Below are 25,925 nucleotides of genomic sequence, written 5' to 3' on the forward strand. Positions count from 1 at the left end.
GGGAGAAAAATGGGGTATAAAGGAAGTAAATAATAAAGACAGCTTAAGATGAAAGGCAGGTGAGTGGATGGGAAGGAAAGAAGAAAATAGGGAACGTTTAGGATATGGTGGCTCCCAGGAAGAGAGAAATAGTGCAGAGAGGGGGATGCAGGGAAAAGCAAGGTGTTCCCCGCAAGTCTTTGCATGTTCTCCTCTGTGCAACTTGGCCCAGCCTGGGAGCTGGGCTGGCACTGCAGAACTTAGTCAGACTTTTGCTAAGGAGAGCCTGGCAGGAGGAGGGAAGCAGGGACAGCTAAAGATGGGGAAGGGGGGAAAGATAGCTTGGCTGGGGCATGAGAAAAAGAAGGAAGCAGAAAAAGGAGAATCAAAAAGAGTCCAGTAGCACCTTTAAGACTAACCAATTTTATTGTAGCATAAGCTTTCGAGAATCCAGTTCTCTTCATCAGATGCATGGTACAGAAACTGGTCAAATATAAAAGAGGAGGGGAGGAGAGCTCCTCTTCTATATTTGACCAGTCTCTGTACCATGCATCTGATGAAGAGAACTTGATTCTCGAAAGCTTATGCTACAATAAAATTGGTTAGTCTTAAAGGTGCTACTGGACTCTTTTTGATTTTGCTACCACAGACTAACACGGCTAACTCCTCTGCATCTATGACCAGAAAAAGGAGAGATGCACTGGGGGGTTGGGTAATGGGAAAGAGAAAATAGGGGGGAGAAGAGAAAATGATATCTCCCCAGCAAGTCCTTAAGGTCTCCCACTTGAAACTATCCTAAAACACAACTAAAGAGATCTAAAAGATAGTAAGAGACTGGCCTATGAATCCAAGAGCTCCTGTTTCGAGTTTCACTTCTTTCACAAATTCTGAAGTAGCAATCCTAGGAGCAGTCTCAGCTTCTGCAACTCCCCACCACCACATACACACACCAGTCTGCAGCCCTGAAACATCAATATAAATTACTGGAAATGTGCATGGGACACTTGGAACATTCTGATGTGATACCCAAATGCTTGTCCGTTGTCACAGCTATTCATTATTCAACCAGCCAGTTATAAACCAACACCATTCCTGACCAAGGTCAAGTCCCATCATCCTGAGTAGGATTCACGCCGTTATATTAACACGTCCTTTTAATGAATAAAAACTTCTTGCTATGAACTCTTTCCCTGCTTCCCCTCTTTTTCCCATATCTAGCTTGATGAAGAGTTCTAGAGACTCCGAAAGTCTGCACAACATCAACACGTGTTATTTTGTTTGGTCTTAATAAAAGTATTTTAATAATAACAACAACAACATTCGATTTATATATCGTCCTTCAGGACAACTTAATGCTTTTGGTTCTTAAGATATTTGCCTCTTAGGAGTACATTTATATTGGTTTCCATCCGTTTGCGGAGCAAAAAAGTCAAAGTATTCTCGCCAGCTAAGACAATGGTTGTAACGTCTACAGAGGAGCCGATTTTGTTTGATTTTAAAAGCTTCCCTGTTTACTTGGGGTATCATTGTTAGGAAAAGCACAGCTACTGAAGAATGGATATTATGATGCAATAGGGCATCGCACTTCTTCTGCCTGTTCATAGTTAGTGGGAGGATCTGCTGCCGCAGGTATGTTTTTGAATGAGGCATTTCAGGTAACTGTTACTCAGAAATGGCTTGCCCATTGGGGTGTATTTTCACTTAGAACTCCACCCCGCCCCCGAATAAATCAAGATTCACCAAATGCTCAAATGAGGTATTCTAACCTGACGAAATACATATGAAATGGCCTTGATTCTGGGTAGTTCTTCAAAAAGGTAAGAGGTGCTCCCCCCTACACACACAATTAAACAGTATAATAATATAGTGGAGGGAGGGGTTATGTAAGTAGTTTCAGGTGGGTTGCCGTGTTGGTGTGTAGTAGAAGAGCAAGATTTTGGTCTAGTGGCACTTTAAAGACCTACTAGATTTCCAGGCTATCCGCTTTCAAGAGTCAGAGCTCCCTTCGTCAGCTACTGACAAAGGGAGCTCTGATTCTCGAAAGGTCGTACCCTGGAAATCTAGTTGGTCTTTAAGGTGCTACTGGACCCAAATCTTTTTTTTAATGTAAGAAAGCATTCCAGAGAGAACACATCACCTTCATGTCTGAGTCATGAAACTGGGAAACAATCTCAAGAGGAGCACGCAAATCTCTGCTTCTGCAAAGACAAGGAACAGGGAACCAGAAATTTATTCCAAAAGGGGGCGGGGTGTACAGCTCAGTGGTGTGGTGCTTCTGTGCAAAGGCGACCCACTACACAATGTAGGCATGTTAACTCTGAAGTTCACAATAAAATTGAAACTGTTAAATGGAACACAGGTCTCTGAAGAAGTTAGATTTTGGGGGCAGTTTCTCCAAATACTGTTATGCCCTCTTTCCCAATAAAATAAGTAGTAAACTTTTAAAAAAATACTAAGCATGTTCGCTCCACAACTGGTAGATTCCTTTTGAGGCTGAATACCATATTCATGAAATCAAGCTTAAATTTAGAACTTGGTGCTGGTGCAACCCAGTGTGTGCCAACCTGAGACATCACACTAGCACAATAAGTAGGTGGCGGATGTCACTGAGCCAAGAACAACCCACAATGCTGGGGACGTAAGTGGAAACCTCTTATGCAGCACACTAAGCCAGAAGACATTGGGAAAAAATACATCAACTCACCTACACTTCACCCCAAAAGCAAGTTCTCACCTGAGACAAGTAATATTTCCTTTGAGGAAGCAGTTGCTTGAAATGACACACAAATCAGATTTTGGGAGTGATGTGAACAGGACAGAATGGAATTAAGGACCTAAAACAATTTTTTGCACCTATGTGCATTTTAGTCAGTAGTGATTCCCCACCAGCATAAACTTCCCATCGTTTATGGTAGCTTTCAGTTATTTAACACTGGAATTAAAATGAGGCACAATGGGTACTGCCTAAGAGACACTTTCTGAGTGGAAAGGGGGCATATAAATATTTTAAAGGAATTAATGAAATGAACCTCCTTCTTGCACTGCCTGGGTAAACACAAGCACAAGTTGTGCAAGATGTTGCAACTGCCTGTTCATAGGACCATGGCGTTCACCCCCACACAAAATCCTCTCCTTTTTAGCTCATGAATCAAGAAAAAAAAAACCAAAGAAGGGGGGAGGAATAAACCTACAACCAACACACCAAACAAACATAAGGCTGAAGAATAGGTTATTTATAACAAAAAACATATATTGTTCTAATAAAGTAATTGTGCTTTAATAGATACACAAAACACAAGTCAGAGAGCTTTCAAACAAAAAAACCACACAGGTCAAAGCAAGAAAGCACTCAGATAAAAAAAACTACAAACAAAAAACTTAAAATCAGTTATTGCTTCATAAAGACAGATACATAGATAAAATATCAAGAGTATAAACACAGTATCAGTATCACAATGGACTGTTAGACTAAGCCCCTTCAATAATTCTTTTGAACAGGACTTTACTTCACACAAACCCTCCAGGTGGCATTCCTTCTCTGACCTGTCCCTTATTCAGAAATGGAAACTCCCATGTGATTAAGGAAAGCCAGTTTTTGATGCAACTACTTACATCAGAAATACAAATGATTCACAAAGAACTCAGTTTCCACTTTATGCAATTGTTGCCATCTACACGTACTGCTGCTCTTCAGGCAGCAAAACCCAACTTTAAGAATGTTGGAGTTCTTGATGTATATCAATTCTACACCTTTCAAAGCTCTATTTGCACCATTTTACACTCATAAAAAGAAATTTATCTTTAAAGTCAGGCAGAGCACCATTCTTAAGATGGAATCATCTCACACTTGGAAATAATAATAACAACAACAACAACAACAACATTCGATTTATATACCACCCTTCAGGACAACTTAATGCCAACAACAACAACAACAACAACAACATTCAATTTATATACCGCCCTTCAGGACAACTTAATGCCCATTCAGAGCGGTTTACAAAGTGTTATTATGGTTATACATAGATTTGTTTCAACAATGAAATGAGTATCTGGAAAAATACTGGAAGCCATGTAGCTTTATTTGGGTACTAACATTGATTTAACCACATACCTTAAGACACAGTAAAAACAGCCTTCAAATAAAGTATAAGCTTTATTTGGCCATGGGTTTTGAAACAGAGGCCTCAGAGTTGTTACTCTTCCCTTAAAAAACATAAAAGTATCTGGCACTGGATGAGAGGACGAGGCTAAATTATCCTGACATCCAATCAAAGGAGAAATTACTGTTAGCATCTTTCCCCAATAATGCAAAGAAAACTGAAGTGTCACTTCCCTTGTTATATCGCTTTTATATGGCCATTTATTTAAGAAAGAGAAGGTTCCTGGTTTAATCTACAGCTGCCAACTGGAGCTCAAACTCAGACTGGGGATCAATGCAGACTGAATGTCCCTTCAGATCAGAGATGAGTCCCTAATCTGAAAAACCTAGGGTTCTTTCAAAAAAAGACACTTAACCCAGTTCCTGAATTTCCCCACAATTCCACAGTCACATCAGACTGTCTTGCATGAAGCTTGCTCAAATGTTAATGTTTATACCACTCCCAGTGCTTGAGTGTGGGAAGGCATTTGCTCCAGCAGGAGAAAGGCCAAACACTGTTGCCTGTGTAGTAAAACAGGTATATCCCTTGGTTCATTTAAATTTTTTTTTAAAAAAAATCTGAATTTGACTTAAGGAAAGTTGTTTTCTATGCCACATAGCGTGTCAAATGTATTCACATATTTCACGTGCTGTAGTATTAGGGACAATGAAACTACTTTATACAGGCCATTGGTCTATTAAGGTCAGTATTGTCTGCTCTGTCTGACAGCTGCTCTCCAGGATATCAGGAGGAAGTTTTTCACATCATGTACTACCTGACACTTTTAACCAGAGATTCCAGGGATTGAACACGGGAATTTCTGAATGCAGAGCAGATGCTCTACCACTGAGCCATGGCTTGAATTCATGCGTACCATTTTCTTAGCTTGAATTCATGCATACAATCACTGCTTTCCTCTTTACTTGACAAGATATTACTCCTAATAATGCTAGGGACTATTTAGTATACATCTTGCCCTCCAAACAACGGAACTAGCCTTTCACAAATTGGATAATGTATACAGGAAGATTAAAGCCAATTTAAAGGCTCCTGCTCCACCCAATTTTAAACTCAAGATGGCTTACAACAGAAACCATACAATACACAGAAAAAACAAAACATAGTTAAGTCCTGCAAACAACCACCTCTGCTACTTCTATGAATGGCTCTCCTCAAAGAGCAATACATTGTCTGAGAAATGTGTCTACAGGGTTTAGGTTAAGGAAAATCTAATCAATGGGGTTGGAACTACAATGGAAACTCTAGCAGCAGAGCAAGATTATCCAGAGCCTGAACTTCCAGGCTCCTGATCCAGGCCCTAAATGCAGGGATTGCTCTACAAGGCAGGATCCACAAATCAATAGACTGGATTCTGGTCATGTTTCAGATGGAACCCCAGGCTGCCAGACGATGTACAGCTACCATGGGACAATGGATATCACACATTAGAGGAACAGCTGAGGTGGATAGTGGAAGAGTCCATTCCTAGATCTTGAAACCGAACCAGACCAAATTCCATGCCCCCCTTAACCTACTTCTTGCATGGAAACTAAAGCTTCATTTAGACTCGTTCTCCTCCCCACTCCTGACAAATTATAGTACTTCCACTCCAAAACCAGCAAGATCACAGACATGTTTTTAATGCAAAAGTTAATTCAGACAAGAGCCAACAAATATTAAAGTTCCCTGCTAAACTTGACTGGAAAAATGGAGGCGTAACAACCACTCAGCACCTGTTTCTTTCTTATCAGGGTAAGACTTATTCCAGCCATATACACCACACATTACTATGCTTTTGGCTGAGCACTGTAAGCCAGCTTTTCTCATCATCTGACCATTTGGCAGAAACAAACAAGATCAAAAGAACTGGCTTCCTAACAGTTGCGGCGCAGAAATCACCCCAAGCGAGTGTAACAGGTTACATAGCAAAATATGTTCTAAACTGCGCGTGTTTTTTTAAAAAAAGATCAAGTAAAGAATCCATTCTGGTTACTTCTGAGAGCCAGAAGCCCCTCCAAAGTTTAGCACGCAGATTACACAATCCACACATTCTCTCTTTCTTTCACATACACACAATCATTTTGACTTCACCTGCCAGTTCTGCCGTATCTTCACCATGCAACCAGACCCTCCATTACTCACCCGAGGGAGCTGGATTTACCGGTCTTGAGTAGCGTGTCTGCCCCATTATTAGATTCTTCAAGGCAGCTCAGAGAAAGAAGAAAAAAAAAGGCAAGAGGGAGCCTATTCTGGAAGCAGACATCTGCCTTTTAAAAGATGACGAGTCAACTCCTGAAGGCAAGAAAACTTGCATCTAGAGTCCAGAGGAGAAGAGCACCGAAGCCAGCGATCCTCGGGAACTGGCCACGGGTGCCTGTCAAGGCACAGCCACTCCTGTTCTGCCTGCACTCCCGGCCTGGGCAACTTCGCAGTTCTCACACATAAGCTCCCATGCCAGCTCCCTTCAAGGAGGAATGCCTGTCATTCCAGAGTGCGTACTCTGCTAAGGGCTGGATCTCAGGAAGGGGGAGGAGTCATCAGAGCACACGCAAAAGAATCAACACTCCTTGCTCTTTAAAGCTGGTCTAAAGCCTGCCAGAGGAAGGGAGGGAGGGAGGAAGGGAGCCAGCAGGATTGTTTGGGAAACTTCAAAAAGAAAGTTTATAAACAGGCCAGTCCTAATTGGCATAATTTTACTCTCCTTAAAAAAACAAAAAAAAAGGAATCCAATCTTCTGAATTTCCCAACCCTTTGGACATACTTTGCAGATCACCTGAAGTGCGTTAGTTCTCCCCCGACACCCTTTAACTACCTTGTTGTATAGCTAATCAAGATTACACTGCCGTTTTAGAAGAGAGCAAGCAGACTTTGGCACGTCCTTTATGTATAGATGATTTGTTGGATCAGTTACTGATTACAAGCAAAAACTCCTCCCCCTCCACAATAAAACAGAAGGGTAAGCTGGGTTAGCATGTTACAGCAAACATGAAGCCTTGTAGCACCTAAAAGACTAACAAGTATGTTGCAGTGTCCAAAAGGGTGATCATTTGCAGTTCTTTATACTACTCTGTCCAGGGGATATACTCCCCAAGCCTGTTCAAATCACTCCCACTGACTTCAGGCCAAACATCACGGTCTTCCCCACTTACACAGCTTTCAAGGTACAATTCAGCAATCTTTCTGATTTTTGAGAAATTAAAAATTTGTATCACTGCCTCTTTCAAGGTAAGGCAGGCTAAAAATGGGATACCGCCCACCACAGTACCTTCACCCCTCTCTTCTCCATCAACAAAACACTGCTGATGACATCCACCCATCTACAGAGGTAGGTGGAGGTCTAAATTGGTACTCAAGATCAGCAACAGAGGCGGGTGAAAAATAACTAAAGATTAATCTATATATGATGGAAGTGACATTAAATTAAGAGAACATCTGACCCAGGAATAGGTGAACAACCCGAATAAGATGGGCTTGCACCTCACCTTCAAATATCAGACACACAAGCTTAGGAGGACTTCCATTATCCTCTATGGGATTATTCATTCGTATGTTGCAGTATCTCTGCTTGGACTTGGATTTTTAACTGGGATTATTTTAACTGACATCAATCACCTTGGAAATGTTACAAACTCACGAGGAAGGATGTAAAATATTTTATTAACTAAAGTGTAAGACCAATCTTGACTGTCAGGATATTACATGGAAGACAGAAGGACCTCACATACCTGACCAGCTGAAAATACTTATGATCCAAGAATAGCTTAATTCTTGGCATTTGGAAGACGGTATAAAGTACAAACCGTGTACTTGTCATTAAAGAAGTCCTTCCTGAACAGCCTGCATTCGAGTTTCCATTAATTGCTGCAAGGCTGCCCAAAGATGAAGTCAGGTGATGCTTAGCATACATATCCTGAAGAGGGAAAATTCCATCCCTCTAGCTGCAAGGACCTATTCCTCTTGTTGAGTTTGGTTCTCCTCTAATGAGAGATGAGATTCCCAAGCTCATAAATGGATACCGAAATCCTTAGCTATTCTGAGTTCCAAGACTCAGAATCCAAATTATGGAGAACTGAACCCCTAGAGTTCTTAAGAAACTCACTTCAAGTTAATAAAGCTGTTTGCTTTGAAGCACAGAGAAAGCCTTTTAATACACAGTCACACAAATGGGGTCAAAGTCCAAAGGTAGCAAAAATGTAGAATTTTTTTCCTGAGCAAGCACAGGAGACATACTATACAGCAGTGGTGCACCAGTTCTGGAGGATTTACTCCATTATATTGCATCCTGCTCTCTAGACATAACTCACATTTGTCATCACTTTTGAGGGACTTAAACTCCTCAGAAGCTGATCTTTCTTCTTTTGATTTCTGACCCGCTCATCTCAGACAGAGTGTCGCTGCTAGGTCTGGCAGCTAAGAAAATAGGAACAAAAGATGTATCTGAAGGGTGAAATGTTTTAACCTGGTGAGTATTTTTAGATTTGATTATTTTAGTAATGTCATTTGTGTTTTACATCTGTGTGGAAGTAAGTGGGTGAGGGAGAGAGAGAGAGAGAGAGAGAGAGAGATTGAGACTGATTGTAGTGGCCTTTGGGCTATACACAATAAAAGCTTTGGTACCTTGAAGTTTCAACTCAGAGCCAAACTACAAGTGACGCCTTACAGAGGTTGGACACTTGACCGCTTCCTTAAGTTTTGATGGGAAATGTAGGCGTCCTGGTTTTACAGCTTGGCTCTCCAATACAGCTGAAAGACCAAGATGCCTACATTTCCCATCAAAACTTGAGGGAAGCTGACTAGTGTCCTACCTGTGTAAGACGTCACTTGTAGTTTGGCTCTCAACCAATGGAGAAAGCTTTTGAGTAAAGCATCAAGGCTGCTTCACACCCCGCAGCAGTGCTGGGTTCTGGTATTTTTACAAGGGGGTGACAGCATCTTTTTTGTCATAATTGAAAGGCATGCATCCATCTGGAAATGCTTTGAAAACGTGGCCTTACGAGCGTATGCCAACTGTAGCTTCCTGGGCACATTTATCAAGTGTTTTCAGATATGTAAACACACTTCAAACATTCAGTGGAGGCCAATATTATTATTACTATTTCAGCTCTGAAATATGTCAGCCGCAGCCTTTTCCTCTTGGAGCCATCCTGAGGTTTTTGTGAAGACCAAAGAGAAACTTACCAATCCTGATCTCCAAAGACTTGCTAGGGAAAGACAGACTAATATTTTGAGAACCTTGGGAATATTCAAGTGCCCTCTCAAAGTTATAGAAAAGAACATCTATTACTTCCTAAAAAAGTAACCGGCACCTTAAAAACATGACGTTCAAAAAAGTGAATGACTTTTTTTGTAGTTAAGTAGAAGACGGATGCAAAGTTAAATGAAGTTAATACAATACAAGAGTACATCATCTCATTTTTTACTGTAGCAACAGACAACCTCCAAAGCTCCTTAGCGAACACTACTGAAGCCCATGCCCAGACTAATGAATGGGCTTTCATCTGGAAGAACTGGATTCAAAACCAAGTCATGGATTTACTGGGTGGTTTGTCATGGTTTCTTGGCTTGAATTCTAATAGGCAAAAGTAAAAATAAGGAGCCCATACCTGGATGACCCAGGCTAGCCTGATCTCATCAGATTTCAGAAGCTAAGCAGGGTGGGCCCTGGTTAGTGCTTGGATGGGAGACCACTGGGATCCCAGATCCCCTGCTCCCACCCTCCACCCCCCCACACACACACCATTCACCTGGCTGGTGGGGGGAGGGGGAAGGTTGAGGTACAGGCCTCCTGGGCACACTGCCCCAGGGGAGCTCCTGTGCTTCGCAGCAAGCTGATTTGCGCCCCAAACTGGCTAAGCGCAGGAGCACTCCTGGGCCCTGCGCGATAATGTCACTTCCTGGAAGTGATGCCATTGTGACGACCCAGAGCACGTGTACATGAAGACAACAAAGGTAAATCACAGGTATTTCCCCCTCCCTGCCAGGAGGTAAGGCAGCCTGGCAACCCTAGAGACCACCAAGGAAGCCCAGGGTCACTATGCATTGGCAGGCAATGGCAAACCACCTCTGAATGTCACTTGCCTTAAAAACCCTACAGAGTCACCGTGACTTAACAGCACATAAGAGATAAAGAAGTGTTGCTACCTGTTTGATGCCTTAGGGAAAGGATGGGCTGAACCTTTAAGTAATTGAGATAAATTACTTCAATGTAAAATGAAACTTACCTTTAGCATATTAAGACTGAAAACTGAGATATTTAGTTACTATGCACAGGACTGCCTTTGAACAGAGGTTATAAGTGACATAGTAGGGATGGATCCAGCCTCTTGTGCGTCTATAAACACACAGTAGTAGCCACTACAGACTCTGCACCAGTGTCAAGCCTTCAGGGAACATGTGGAGGGCTGGGTTTTACCAAACAGCCTGGGTTCTAAAGAGGCTCCTGGCTTCTCTACATCTTATTACAATCATTAAAACATTCTGAAAGCATTCTTGGTCATGCGCCATTTATATCCTGTATTTCTGCCCTCACCAAGAGCCACCAAGGCAGCTAAAAAATTAAAACATATATAATAAAATCATATTTTAAAACCATTAAAACCAACCAAAAATACATAATTATAATTAAAAGGAAAGGTAAAATACATATGACACAAAAACAGCAATTAACATATTGGGCAGGAAGGAGGGATCATTGAAAGAAAAAAAATACACTTGTAATTCATCCTGAGAGTCAGTGAGAAAGACGGACTATAAATAAAGTAAATAAATATAATTCTGTTGACTGCTTTTTGTCCCCTTCCCTAAGTCTTCTCAGTTCCAGAATTCTTCCTCCACCAAATCAGCTTACCAATAATTTCATTGCTTCCCTTGTCTGTTTGGCAAACTGAACAACCCCCTTCACAAATAACATTGTGTATTTCCAAATGCCACTGTGCTAAACTTCTTCCCCAGTAGACTTCAATAGACATCTTCCCTCCTCCTGAACACTCCCGCACACACCATATGCAAGTATGTAGCAAGATAATGTAACAAGATAATGGGATGGACGGGCGGACAGGACCAAGGAAGACCTGCAACAATCTCTATGCAATCCTGAAGCACAGCTGTGAAAGACAGGGCATCCAAGGGGATGCTTGCTCTGAAACAAGGAAGAGCAGTAATCCTATTGCCTCACCACAACCACACAACGGGATGACATGGCATCACACTCAATGGTCAAGTTTTACACAACACGTTTCTATCATACTACAAAACTTCACATATGCTGCGCAATGCGCATACGACCAACCCCCACAATGTGAGTGGAGCTACTGGAAAAATTACAAAACTGCATCAACTGTAGATCTCAGTGGATCCTTACCTATGGGCTCCAAATATTGTACTGCAGCGGAGGCCTAAGTATTTCAGACCATATTACATTGTTCGTAAGAGTTATGATAGCTGGTCAGCAACTCCCTTGAATCTCACATAATTAAAAAGATGCTATTTATATCACTGGCCTTGCAAAATAGGGGGAAGTTGTGTCTCATGCACAGATCAACTTTCCTAAAAGAAAGAGTCTTAAGAGGTTGGAGGAGGTCTATACTAGGAAAACATTTCATTGCCCAGAGCCACATGTAACCGCGGTATGTATTCACAAGCATAAAAACAAGAGCTTTAAGGGATTCAAAGACCTTATAAGTTTTGGAAGGAAACAACCTCACCACCAGAAACATATTGCATAAGAAATTCAAAGCACGCTGGAAACAGAGAATCTAGCTCTGCTTATTTTTGCTTCTATAGGACAGGATTTAAAAGTATGATCTGTTATTAAAGGCTATTCTAGTACCACATTCTCTTGCATGTGTGGGCCCAGCCCTAAGTGTGGAACAAAAGCAATCCCATCCAAGCAACCAAAGGAAAATTATTGTTTCAAAGAAAGAGCAAGTTACAACAATCCCCTTTAACAGAATGGAGACAACCTTAGCTTCAATGCTTTTGGGAGGTCTTTGGGATTTTAACAGGTTTCCCCAGGCATAACAGAGAAGATCCTGCCACAGTTCTTGCTCCCCTCTCCTCCAGTGGTCCCATACCAGTTTATATTTATAACAATTCTTTTCATGCTGTCCTTGGAGACTGGAAAGATCATACAGGAAATGATCATGCTTCTCAATCTATCAGTATGCCTAAGGATCCAGTGGTACGTATTCCCTCTTAGAAATTCTAGCCCACAGTTTGGGCTAGGATCAAACACCAAACAACTTCATATATACCCCCCTTTGTTTCCACAGGTACACTCTGCCAACTTGTTCTTTTCCTAACCTCACACTGTCCTTTGGACACTGACCCCGACAGGCTGCTCACACTCTTCAATCAGTGCTACTAGCTGCAAAATGCGCCCAAATCCCAGCCTAGAGGCAATGTCTAGCAAAGGCTAACACAAGAGACTTGCCAAACAAGCCTAAGCATAAACAAGCATGAACTTTTGCCAAAGAAACTGCAGAAGACCTCTCAACAGCAGCTGCACTTGATGTTTGCAGTGTACTGAACCTCTTGAAGCAGCAGGGATTCCCAACGTGGTTGCGCCTGTGGCCATTTTTGGAATTTTGAGAATGGGCACCACCATAAAATAGCTGCCACAGGGTTCCGGGGCAGATCACAAGAGGCTGGGAGGTTGCAAGCCAATCATCCTTCCCATGATGGAACAGCTGCTTCTGAATGGGTGCTCCGAGTAGACACACAGTTAAATGTCTCATGGGTTCTTCCGATGAGCTGCCTCCACCATTGAGTTGGAGAAAATCCAGGAGTGGCTCAAAGCTGAAAGGAAATGACCTTTTTTGGAGAAGCAAATGGGCATCAGGAAACCCATCGCTCATGGGATCACTGCACTGCATGGGCACTTCACATGACTCAACCACTGATATACCTGCAACTCTACATGGACTCCTGACATTCTTTGTTCTACTGTTGCAACATGCGATCTTCCATGACTCAGACATTCATGGTCCATGAATCAATCACAGTCAAGTTAATGCAGGGGGATCACTTTGCCCTTTCCAAACAAAGTTGAGCTGTCAGTTCTATCTGAGCAACAATGGGACAATTGCTTTACAACCATCTCAGCAATAGGGACACCAGAGATTAGATAAAAGGAAATCCAAATTGGGGAGAGAGAAAAACTCATTCCTATTGTCAGATGAGTGTATCAGTGCTGGATTCATAAACATTCCTGGAGGGCGTTTGAGGCAGGGAGAGGTAGAAGCAACAGCATTCTGAACATTCTTAAGTAGTTTTTGCTCCTTTCATTTGGTCCTCCCTGCCTCCCCAGTGCCCACATTGAAGAGTGTGCAAAGGCACATGAAAGGATTTTCTGCAATAGAACCAGGAGTATTTAACATTATCTATACAAGACCTGAAAGTGTGCAGCTATGGACTTAGGACCACTTTATGTCAGGAGATTCATGGTAGGAGCTCCCAAACTTTTGCTTTTTTAAAAAAAAAAGCAGTCATGCAGGGCCCCGATTTAGGATAGGACAGATGGGAGAAGTACGATAACCCTCCCTTCTCCAAGGTATTTTCCGCAACCAGAACTGGGCCTGTGCCCCTAATTTGCTTTGTTGGGGTTTCCAGGCAGAGTACCTGCATAGGTTTACTTCAACAATTGTAGTTCAAATTGGAATTAGAAAAAATTCCATGAACGGGATTTTTAAACTGTGCTAAGTCGTAATCGTAACTGAGACCCTACACAATTCCTTTTTTCCAAAGAAAACTGGGAAGAAAATAATTTCTTGTTATTTACCCTGTTCCCCCCACCTTAAAGAACAACTTTTAATGGATTACCTGTATGATCATTTATCAGACTGATTACATTTCAACATACATGTTGCAAGAGCTCAATGAGAATCCTGAAGGAAATTGTTACAAACAAGTTCAAGAGCTATCAAGAACTAGGTTTAAGACACACTGGATTCAAGTAAACAGTGAAACAACCTAATTAATCCTGTAAATCAGGCAATAAGAAGCTGACGATTCTAAACCTATGCCTATTCTAAACCTATGCCTACAAACCTAAACCTATAAACCAGAAGATCCAAATAACTACATTTAAACTTCCTTAGATCAATACATTAACACAGTTGAATTTATTTTTATTTTTAATTGATTTTATTTGATTTATAGTCTGTTCTCCCCACAAGCAGGCTCAGTGCAGATAAACAACATAATAAAACGCATACAAATATAAAACACTTGTAGCAGATCAAATAAATACTATATTAAAAGCATTCTAATGCAGCATACATATTGCACCCCACTTCTCAAACATCAGGGTCCATGGGGCAAGGTGGCCAGTGATCTGATAAATACAGAGTTGGGGGCACATATCCCCACTGGTAAGAGACCAGCTGAGTGACCCGCCTGCCTCAATCACAATAAGCCTAGTGGAACATCTCTGTCTTACAGGCCCAGAGGAACAATAGCAGGTCCTGCTGGGTCCAGGTCTTCACAGACAGAGAGTTCCACCAGGTGGGTGCCAGGGCCAAAAACGCCCTGGCCCTGGTCAAGGCAAGGTGAATCTCCTTGGGGTCAGGGATCACCGGTAGCTGTTTAATCTGCTGACCGGAGCATCCTCTAGGGAATATAGGGTGAGAGATGGTCCCGCAGGTATGCCGGTCCCAGTCAGTTAAGGGCCTTAAAGATTAAGACCAAAACCTTAAATATGATCCGGAACTCCACTGGAAGCCAGTATAGCTAGTGCAGAACAGGTGTAATGAGTGAATCACACAACCAGCCATCCGGTGCTAAAACAAACACACACTTCATCTCTTTTTTTCCCCACATGCAGGAAAATTCTGATGGCCAAAAAGTTTAAATGTGTAAACTTTGGTAATTTCAAGAGTTACACTCCCACATTCTCTCTTATATAGCTCCTTCCACCAACTCATCCCACACAGATCACATGTAATTTTTTTTAAAAAATGCATTCATGAGCTTGGGAACATCAAGGATGCCAGACTGAGATATCACAAGCTCTTCTACCACTGTTATTAACCTGGCAAAGAGACCAGAAAACTAGATTCCATGGCAGAAGGTGAAAAACAAGACAAGAAGCCTAAAAGTCGGTGAGCTGGAGAAAAGCCAACTACAAGAAGAAGAGACTGAAATTACTCATTGGTCAAAATATAGAAAGCGATGTCATTTTTTGGCAAGTTTAGTTCAGGCCACCGGAACAGGGGTATGCAGGCTGATCATTCCAACCAGTTTTAAAACACATACTGTAATTGCTGGAGGAGTATATAGCCAAAAGCACAACAGCCTGGTATTAATTTATACTGGAAATACCATATACACATGCCAAGAGCCAGTGTGGCTTAGTGGTTAAGGGTGTCAGACTTGAATCTGGGAGATGCAGGTTCAAATCACCACTCCACCATGGATGCTTGCCAGGAACACTCATAACGTAATCCCACCTTAGAGGGTTATGAAGATAAAATGTAGGAGGAGAGAATGTTGTAAGTCTCTTCATCTCTATTTGGGAGTAAATAATAAATTTCAGCAGTCATATTCTCTCTCAGTTGGTTTCTGGATCCTAATCAAAGCACGTGTTCCAACTTTCAAAGTGGTTTGAGTTCAGGATACCTTAAAATGATGGTTTTCTTCCATACAAGCCTGTATGCACATTAAGGTCTACAGAATCCTTTCCCCCACCAGAGCTAGAGGCACAGGAGATAGCCTTTCATTAATGCTGCCAAGATTATGAAACTCTTTCTTAGGAAGGAGCAATTTGCTCTGTCCCTTCTGGCATTTAGAAGGGTAGACAAAAATGGAGCTGTATTAGAGGCATTTTCAGGGGTGGTGCGGTCTCCAGCGGTATTTGTTTATAGTTGTATGCTGTTGCTGTTATTCTTCCATTGCTGGTTTGAATGGAACTTTGCTTGTTCAGTTTAGGTTTCATTGCCATTCTCATACGCACAGAAGCTTTTTTTCCAATTTCCATTTGCAAGGTTGTGTAGTGAATATGAAAAAACTGACAGACTTCATCTGCCAGTGACTGGAAATGGCTGTCAAGCAGGGCTAGAATAAGGATGCCAGAGTCCGGTAAATATTTGAACTGGTTGGCTGAATTTCACATATATCATCTGGGATGGAAAAAAAAGTCCAAAAGAACTGCTTCCCGAATACAGCATTAAAAAAACCTGATTTACTACCTAGTTAATTTCAGGACTGTCTCTTGCATTAACCTGTTTTTTATTCTTTTGTCCTCTTAAAAAATTTGAAACTCAAACTCACCTTCCTCCCATTTTTCACTTTTAGCTTTTGAGTTGGAGAACCACCATCCACAGGAGTTTTCTACTCCAAATAGTCCTTCCAGATACATGGTTTTTGGATTTTATCTTCTGAATAAATGTATACCTTATTTTTAGAGGAAATACCATCACCAAGCAGGAAATAATCAGAAGAAACCTCTCTTGACTACTGGCAATATAGCCTGATGCACTTTCCATGGCCACAAAATTTTAAGGCAGAGGGTACAAAGCTGTGATTTCAGAAGTTAAAGTCTAAGAAGACAGTGTTTTGTAATGGTTAGAGTCCTGGACTAGGATCTAGGAAGTCCAGGTTCAAATTCCCACTGTGCCACTGAAACTCACTGTGTGAGATGTAGTTAAGGCTGAGTGTGTATACCTGGCCCATCTCACAAGCTTGTTGAAAGGACTAAATGGATGAGGGAAGAATGATACTATGAGCTTCTTTGAGTATCCAGTGGAAAGGAAAGCAGTGTGTAAATATCCAAATAAAAAAACCACAAGATATGCAGACAGTCGCTGCCTAGAAAAGGATAAGACAGTAGGAATAAGAATTTGAAGTACACATCTAAAATTTAAGAATTAACAGCTTGGCCCACAACTCCCAAAACAGTTTAAAAGTTGGACAGAAAAGGGAAACATAGCATTATCTTTGTTGATGCTATTCTATGCTAAGGATGACAGAATGGAACAAAACCTTGAGAGGAAAAAATGGATGCCAAAGCCATGCCAGCATTTGCTTTCCCCACTTCCAATCCCACTGGGTACATTTGCCAGTGGGAGAAGAGCTTTTATATTCTCCAGTAGCCGAACATTCTGGCCTGGTACACATACGGCATCAACTTGTGACAAACCATAGTTTCCAAATCAAAAGTCAAGCCCAAAAGCATGTGTTTCCTCCCCTTGCCTCTCTGGATCAATTTTCCCCCTCACACTCCCTTCCCACTTTTAACCATGTTTTTTCATTTCACATGCAATAGCACAAGCAAGATTCCTTCATGAACTGGCAACCAACTTCATGGCTCGAAGTGGATTTCAATCCTGGATTGCAAGCTCTAACCATAGCTTGCATTGTCACACACACACACACACAAAATACAAAACACATCAGCGTGGCATAGTATTTACAATCACAGACTAGGATCTGGGAAACCCTGGTTCAAATACCCACTCTGCTATGGAAAGCTTGCTGGACGACCTCTCAGCCTAACCTATCTCACAAGGTTGTTGGGAAAATAAAATGGGGAAGAGGAGAAAAATGTAAGCCGCTTTGGTTCCACATTGGAGAGAAAGACATAAATGAAGTAAATACATCAGGAAGAAAAGGAACTTTCTCCAGAGATCAGAAGAACAAATGGGCGCACACACATTCAGGAGTTTGTCTGTACTTGCAAGCCACCATTCACCAGGAGCCAGAAATACACTTGTAACACTCTTCTCTACTTCTATAAGGGTGCTTAACACTCCGCTTATATGAATCCTATTATTATACTTTTACTTCACCCCATTTATTCACGTTATGCCCCCAAGAGATTCAGAGTTATGGGAATCCTAAACGGCCTTTGCTCTTTTGGCTTAGCAACGGAAAGCTTGAATAAAAAGCTTTTTGGTTTAGCTTTTGGGAAACCACCAGCGTTTCCCAAGCACCTGCTCTACTTTAGCTTCTAACTAACAAGACGCTGCTTATTAAAATGCAACGCAAGTTTAGTAATACACAAGCTTCCCGAAAATCATTTCAGGAAAACTTTGGCCGCTATCAATCAACAGCTGAAAAGAAGTTTCAAAAGAGACCAGTTAAAACTCCTCTGCTTCAAAAGGCAAAACTAACACATATTTTCCCTATTTCATTTCAAACATTCAAAAGGTTCTTAACTTCTGGGATAGTTTGCTTATTTTTCTATACCACCCCACACTCAGTACTTTTTGGCTAGGCTTCCTACAAGCATGAATCTAAACATAATTATAGGTTTGACACCCCTTGATATTGCACCAATACACCTTTTGAAACAATTCATGAATAAATATTTGCTCAAAGAAAAAAAAAACCCGTTCAGAAGAAACTCTTCCAGTTTAACAACCTTTTGATTCAGGTTACTACAAGCCCAAAACTAAATCTGCCCAAGAATTATGAACATTATTACATCGAGTGCCGTCACAGGGCTGATCTAGTTACCAGATCTGTCATGGGGAGCCACTTCCCCTTGCCCGTTCTTTGAGCTTCATGAAAAACCTGTGTAACATCATTTCCCACAAGGAGAAAAAAAATCCACATAATTCGAACTTGCCCAGATTTATTTTATTTTACATCATTTGTACCCTGCCTATCTCCCCAGCGATGACCCAAAGCAGCTTACATCATTCTCCCCTCCTCCATTTTATCCTTACAACAACCCTGTGGGGTGGGTTAGGCTGAGATTGTTTGACTAGCCCAACGTCACCCAACTTCCATGGCAGCGTGAAGGTTTGATTATGGGCTTCCCAGATCTAGTTAGACACTTGCAACACTACACCACTGTGACACATGGTGTGGTCTGACTACAAGCGGCACTTGTAGTAATACATTTGTACCATGTTAGTGCCTTTTGATAGCAACAAGTCTTCAGTGGGCTTTGCTGCTTAGGTTCTCACTCAAGCTGTGGTTTGGAAACTGCTAAAAATGCTGATACACCTTTGGAAGAAGACTGCAGGTGGAGTGATCCAAACACTAGGATTCCTGCAGGACAAGCAGCACTTGGAAGACACCCCCCGTCACACACACTCTCTACTTTGATAATCATGATCAGGAAGTCTGCAAGCAGTAGATTAAAGTAGTTCTCAGTTTTTAATTCTGAAGCAGTAAGCCGTGTCAGTCTGTTGCATCAAAGTCAAATAACAGTTCACTAGCACCTTAAAGATGAACAAAAATGTATTTCAGGATAAGCTTTCAGCAGCCAGAGCGCACCATCAGCTGTTTTATGGGAGGGGGGAAAGGAGTGAGGAGTCTGAGGACCATACCACTGCGTTACAGGGCTGGATGTATTACCCTGTTGTTGCTGCACTGTTTTCTACTGAAGTAATACTGTTTTCCTGCATTATATCTGCACTCCGCCCTGACCTGTGTGGTCCAGGCTAGCCCTGGTTCTTGGATGGGAGACAACCAAGACAGTCCAGGTTTGCTATGCTGAAGCAAGCAATAATGAACCACCTCTGTTCATCTCTTGCCTTGAAAACCCTAAGAGATGCCCATAAATCAGCTATGACTTGACAGCACCTTCCATAACTGCACTGTATTTCAAGCCTAATATGCTATGCTTATTCTGATTTCTGTAATCCTAGTCCATTGCCTATTAGATGTCTCTTCATATTGATTCTATTGACTTGCCCTGTGCAATCCACTCTGAGTCTCAATGAATTATTTATTTATTTATTTACTTGCTTTATTTATACCTTGCTTTCCGCCCTGTGAGGATTCAAATCAGCTTACATCATTCCATGGCAATTCAAACCCAGGCCTCCAAGATCCTAGTGCGACGCTCTAGCCTCTAACTCTTGACTTATAAACGCTTATGCTAAAAATCTGCTGAGCTTTAAAAAGGTACCATGGGACTTTTATATGAATTTGCTCAGTTTCTATTCTTCAGCACTCAAAGCAGCCTCATAATCTCATGTTGCCAGAAGGTCGAACTCCTGCTGAAATGATCTTTTAAGGTCTGTTTCCTCCCAATCTGCACGCTCTCATGAACAGCAGAGAGACACGTTATGTTGTTGTATGCCGGAACCTCTACATGCTCCCTGCCAAAAGAGATTATCCCAAATTACAGATTATGCAGAGGATGCTACAGGTGCCTCTCACCTGCTATGTCAACAGTGTTCACTGAAAACCAGGAGCTCTACGCCAGGACCTGATCACATGGAGACATGGTCTGCATGATTCTTTCCCCCTCCCCCATTTTTTGAGATGGGAGAAAGTAACATGAACTGTCTATCAGGGCTCACACAGAGATTCCAACATTCACTGGATGCCATCTGTGAGCTGAAATGGAAGACCTCATACCACTTCTCCTCTATGCCAGTTCTATGCCTGAAATAGGGTTGCCAACCTACTGGTGGGTCCTGGAGACCTCCCGGAATTACAACTGATTTCCAGGCTATGGAGAGCAGTTCCCCTGGAGAAAATGGCTGCTTTGGACTCCATGGCAAATCTGATGAGATCCCTCCCCTTTCCAAACTCCAGGCTCCACCCCCAAATCTCCAGGAATTTCCCAACCCACTGTTGGCAAGCTTAATATGAACCAGGGCAGAGTTGGGTCACCCCCCACAGTAGGAAAACAGATTGAGAAGCACACATACACCCATCAAAAACATTTGAAAAGTACAGGAATACTTGGAGTAAACTCTCCTATCACATGTTCAGTATCTTCTTCATGCTTTTAAAACCAAAGTGTAGATACATAACTAACTGATTGCTTTGGTCACTCCAGGAAAACATTTGGCACCCTCGTTCCACAAAGGTAATAGGTTTGGCTTGTTTGTATTAATCCTGGAGGCCAACAGAGAAATCTGATATCTGAGTCAGGTTAAGAGAGGATCAGCATTTGTGAGACCTGCTGGAAGTGTGGTGGAATACAACAGAAAAGGCCCAGCATCATGTGGGCCCAGCCCTTGTGACACAATAAAAACGACAACTGTTTACAATGTCAAGGCTGTTCAGCAGAATGGAAAGGAAACTGGCAAGAGAGCGATAACGGGGACTGGAATGGGTGGGAAGTGGCGCTGCAGCATTTGCGAAAGGCACAGCTGCTGAAAACGTTAGCCTTTGCCTGATACAATCTTCCCCACTTCCTGAGTAATCCTTTTAGTTTCCCCTTCAAATTCCCATTCCCATCTCACACTTGCATTCCTATTTCAGCAAATTCAGGTATTCAGCTTCCAGTGATAACCCCCCATTCCACCTTTTTGGGTAGGCTCTCTCCCCTTCACTTCAACCTGTAGGCAGCATAGATGAAGTTAATAAGCAATTAACTAAGAGAGTTCTAGAGGAAAATTGTCTTTTTCTGTTCATGCCTTGGCAAAGCTAACATTCTGCCAGGTCCATTTTTGATCTGCACTGCCATCGCTTCACATTTTCCCAACCCAATACTTACACATTCAACCAGAAGAGTGAGGAACCATGGCTAGGAGGCAGAGCATCTGTGTGGCATGCAGAAGGTCCCAGGCTCAACCCCCACCATCTCCAATTAAAAGGATCAAGTAGTCTGTGATACGAAAGCTTCTGTCTGAGATCCCGGAGAACAGCTGCCAGTCAGAGTAGACAATACTGATCTTGATGGATCAGAGGTCTGAATCAGTACAAGGCAACTTCATGTATTCTGAAGCTTTGGGGATAAAATCCGAAGTGTCTTGTATGGATAGATGGATAAAATATAAGAACACGGAGCTGAAATGCTTGATCAATTTCATCTTCTATGGGTTGGAGAGACAGGATCTTAAAATCTTGACCTGAAATTCTGCTTTTGTCCTCCTTGATTTTTAAATCTTTTAACATCTAGCCTGATAAATAATTCTGGTGAGTTCTAAAGATTGCACAATTTTGCATCATTTTGGTTTGCCACAATTCCGTGGATTTTGTTTCTCATTCTAGATTTTGCATGGCCTAATATGGCTGCTGACAACTTTTCTACTTAAAGAAGGGATACTTGCTAGTCTGTGAACCTGAAGTGAAATTCACCTAGTTGTTTTCCGTTGTGGAGGTACACACCTTTAGGAAACAGACACACACACACCCTACACACACAAAGGCAAGATTTCTGGCTGCGTAGAGTTCATCCCTAATAGAGAGGCAACTTGTTTTGTGATCTCACATTTAGTAGGATGGCACAAAACAGTTGTGACAGTGGACTGCCATGGCAGAAAGACTGTGAGAATGCACCTGCCAAAATTATTCCTGACTGACATAATTTGTCTGTCTTTATATTAACAAACATTAGGTCAGGCAGCATACATGACGAAAGGAGGGACATCACAGCTGTACATCCTTTACTGTGAAGCTGTGGAGTTTTATGTGCTTAAAGAATATGACAGAGCAGAGAAGCTGCAAACACCCCTCTTACATCAGAAGCTGAAACCAAACTGCACGTCCTCACCAAAGCAAAAAAGAACCCCATTATCTTACACTCTTTTGACAGCAATTTTGTGATATTGCCAACAAAGAGCATCCACAGGCTTGGAGTTCCCGGCTATTGATGAGAGAAATCCAAGTTCAAATCACTGCTTAGCTAATGAAGCTTGCTGTGTTGCCTTGGGAAAGTTACCATCTCTCATTCATACAGAGAAGTCCAACTAATCATAACAGTCTGATTGGCCAAACAAGATTTGCAACTGCACTGTTACGTCATAGTGTATACAATACTTAACCAACCATAGAATTTTTTTATCCTGCCCGTCCATCAGCACCACCCTACTGAAGTAGTTCACCGTATATATCCAAACTTGTAAAATGGAAGACAAGGAATTAAAGTGTCTTTTCCAAGAAGAAAATTAAAATTCTACCAATTTTAGATACGTCATTTCATTTTCAATATATTACCCTGCTTTTCTCCCAGATGTGGACCCAAAACAGCTTACAAAAACATACACATATAATGTAAATAAAAAATTTAAAACCAACAATTCTATTTTAATAAACAAGGAAGGGGGGGGAGCACAGGGCCTCATCTTGAACAGGTTCCGAATTCTGTCCAGCAGCTTACGCAATGGCTATAGACTATGAGCCAAGGGCCAAGAGCCCTTTAGCTGGCAGCAAATGGGCTCATGCCTCTTGCCACTCCCAGACACTCAGCAAGATGTTATACAGCTGGAAAGAGGCCTCCCCCCAAAAAACCTACCTCTGCTCAAGATGAGTACATAAAGTAGCTCTTAAGAGTCTTTACCTGCTGGCTTGTGGGATGGTTCATAACTCAATTAAAAACTTACCATGGCAAGCACAGGTGGAGAAATTCTGATTTACATACATGGGCTTAACTGATCAATTGGCAAAAGAAAAGAGACTTCAAATGTGTGAAAAGTGAATAGATTTTGCTCACTGGCAATAACTTCTATACCAAGTGCTGGCCCTGTTAGAAAGAGATGGTATCCACTTGAAGTGAAATGGAACCAGACTGTTGTTGCTAATACCCCAAAGGTCACATTGCTAATCTAAACCTCGTGTGAAAAACAGACATGAACTGCTAAGCATCTAGTTCAAGACAACTCAGCTTTAATGTTTCCATTACTGCCTTACGAAAAGCCAGGAAACTAGAGGGGGAGGTTGACCTGAGGGGTAGAATCTGAGGATGTGATGTCACTTCCAACTGACACTCTAAGATAACCTCTCTTAGTCTCTGTGGTTTAAATTTCTAGAACGTCACTATGTGACGGCCGGTTTTTCTCCCACTCCTCAAACCCTTGGAGACAAGAAATTGGGCAAAGAGAATGGCAATTTCCCCACACTGGGTGAATAAATGGGAAGCTCAGAATGTTGAAAATGTTCCAGCATATGAAGGCTGTTTAAGAAAATCAGAGGGTCATAAGAGAAAAGGTGAATAGCAGGGGCACTTTATGTAGAAAGACTCTTATGCAAAAGCATTCAAGTCAAGATGGGGAAACAAGGCTAGTGGAACAGGGTGGGAAACAAATCAGTAGAATATAGTTAACCTGGATATAAGCTCTAGAGGAAAGGCAAGGAAAAATGGATCAGAGCTGGTGTATTTCTGTATGTCCAAGAGGGCACAGAGTCCAACAATTAGAAAGAGGAATAAACTCATGCACAGAGTCACCATGTGTGGAAATTCAAAGCCCTAAAAATAACAATAATGGGAATGTACTCATCTGGTGAAAACTCTGGAGTGGAGAAAGAAATCAGGGGTGGCAACCAGAGGAGAAAGTGTTGCAATAATAGTACACCAGCACTTACAGAGAATGGGCAGATGCACACTTAGACATAATTTCTAGATATCATAAATAACTATGACAGCCAGTCATGGAACCAAACCAGAAAGGAGGCAATCCTAGACATAAGCCTGAGCAGTTTTCATTTCTTGATGCAAGATGGAAGTGGTGCTGAATTGACTGGAAACAGTAAATGCCATTATATTTAGCATATATATAAATGGAAAGTTGCCACAAAACTCTAACACAGTTAATAAGCAGAGTCAAATGAATCCTAATAGTCATGGTGGCTTCTTTCTAAAGCAGTAGGAGTCTTGCACAAATTAGAAAAAGGAGGAACACACGCTCTGGTAAAACAAATGTTAAATGTTAAAGACAAGCCAAAAAAGAGAGTTTGAGGAGAAACAAACATTTTCTTTGAATACATAAAACAGAAACCAGTCAGAGAGGCTGCTGAGTCACAAATGAGAGGAAATTGCTGGAGGACAACAGGGAGATTATAGAGAAGTTGAACCAATTCTTTACACCGATCTTCCACAATTTCTATTTTATATATCTGAAACATTCGTATGCCACCTTTCCACCCAACTTAGAGTCCTTAAGGCAGCAATCAAAACATGAAAAACAGCATTTAAAATACACACATTTATGTACACATATAAATATATTAAATAATTAAGACATATAAACAAAGGGCACCTGAATGACTAGTAAGTCAAACAGAGGTGACCAAAAATTATCTCACAGAGCTAACTGACAGATTATAGAGTAATAAGTCACCAGTGTGACTTTCACTCAAGTGTGAAATTGCTGATTTAACAAGAATATGAAACTACTTTGACATATTAAAAATAGGCTCACCAACCTTTAGGAATTCTTTGAGAGTCTCAGCAAGTGGATAAATGTAATCTGATAAACACTGTGTTCTTATACTTCCAAAAAGTTTTTAGCAAAGACTATGGAGTAAAACTTAGTTATGGGGAAAGAGGACCTCTTACGGATAAAGAGCAACCAATGACACCAAGAAGCTAGAAAGATCACCTTCCCTAGCAAGCTTCTGACTTTCCTCCCCGATTGGCCTTCAGTCCAAATCATGCATGCAATCAGAGCACAGGAGCCACTTGAAAACCACCGAGGCCGGCTCCACACACCAAAGTCATTCATGCCATATGAATTTTCAACCCTTCTCAAAATGAAATTGACTCAGATCTTTGACTGTAACATCAATAAGACCTAACAGATTTTAATTTCTATTTTTAGCCTTATCAATACTTTTACATAGATTTTTTTTCATTCAGGAACCAGAAGAGTAGCAGCAGTTTCCATGTTTTGTGCTGCTCAGCAGACTGATTTCAAATCTTTCATACCAAGAACTGGATAATTCCGTAACACATGGACACAGGCAGGGCTTTTTTTCAGCAGGAACGCAGTGGAACGGAGTTCCGGAACTTCTTGAAAATGGTCACATGGCTGGTGGCCCCGCCCCCTGATCTCCAGACAGAGGGGAGCTTAGACTGCCCTCCGTGCCGCTCAGCGGCACAGAGGGCAATCTAAACTCCCCTCTGTCTGGAGATCAGGGGGCGGGGCCACCAGCCATGTGCCCATTTTCTCTGAGGGC

At 41.7% G+C, this 25,925-nt stretch overlaps 1 protein-coding gene across 5 annotated transcripts in view; it reads right to left on the reverse strand.

Annotated features, from left to right (window-relative positions):
- The window catches only part of PHACTR4 (phosphatase and actin regulator 4), a 95,557-nt gene that overhangs the window by 36,891 nt on the left and 32,741 nt on the right, over positions 1-25,925 (reverse strand). For 2 of the 5 annotated variants that reach the window (XM_054999191.1, XM_054999186.1), the window contains exon 1: positions 6,264-6,586. The exons of the other annotated variants lie outside the window; for them this stretch is intronic. In XM_054999191.1, coding sequence (XP_054855166.1) covers positions 6,264-6,309 — 46 coding nt within the window. In that variant the 5' untranslated portion in view covers positions 6,310-6,586. Of the gene's footprint in view, positions 1-6,263; positions 6,587-25,925 lie in introns of those variants that run through there. 5 annotated transcript variants of the gene reach the window in all.

Source organism: Eublepharis macularius, chromosome 15, assembly GCF_028583425.1.
Source record: "Eublepharis macularius isolate TG4126 chromosome 15, MPM_Emac_v1.0, whole genome shotgun sequence".
NCBI classification, from domain to species: domain Eukaryota; kingdom Metazoa; phylum Chordata; class Lepidosauria; order Squamata; family Eublepharidae; genus Eublepharis; species Eublepharis macularius.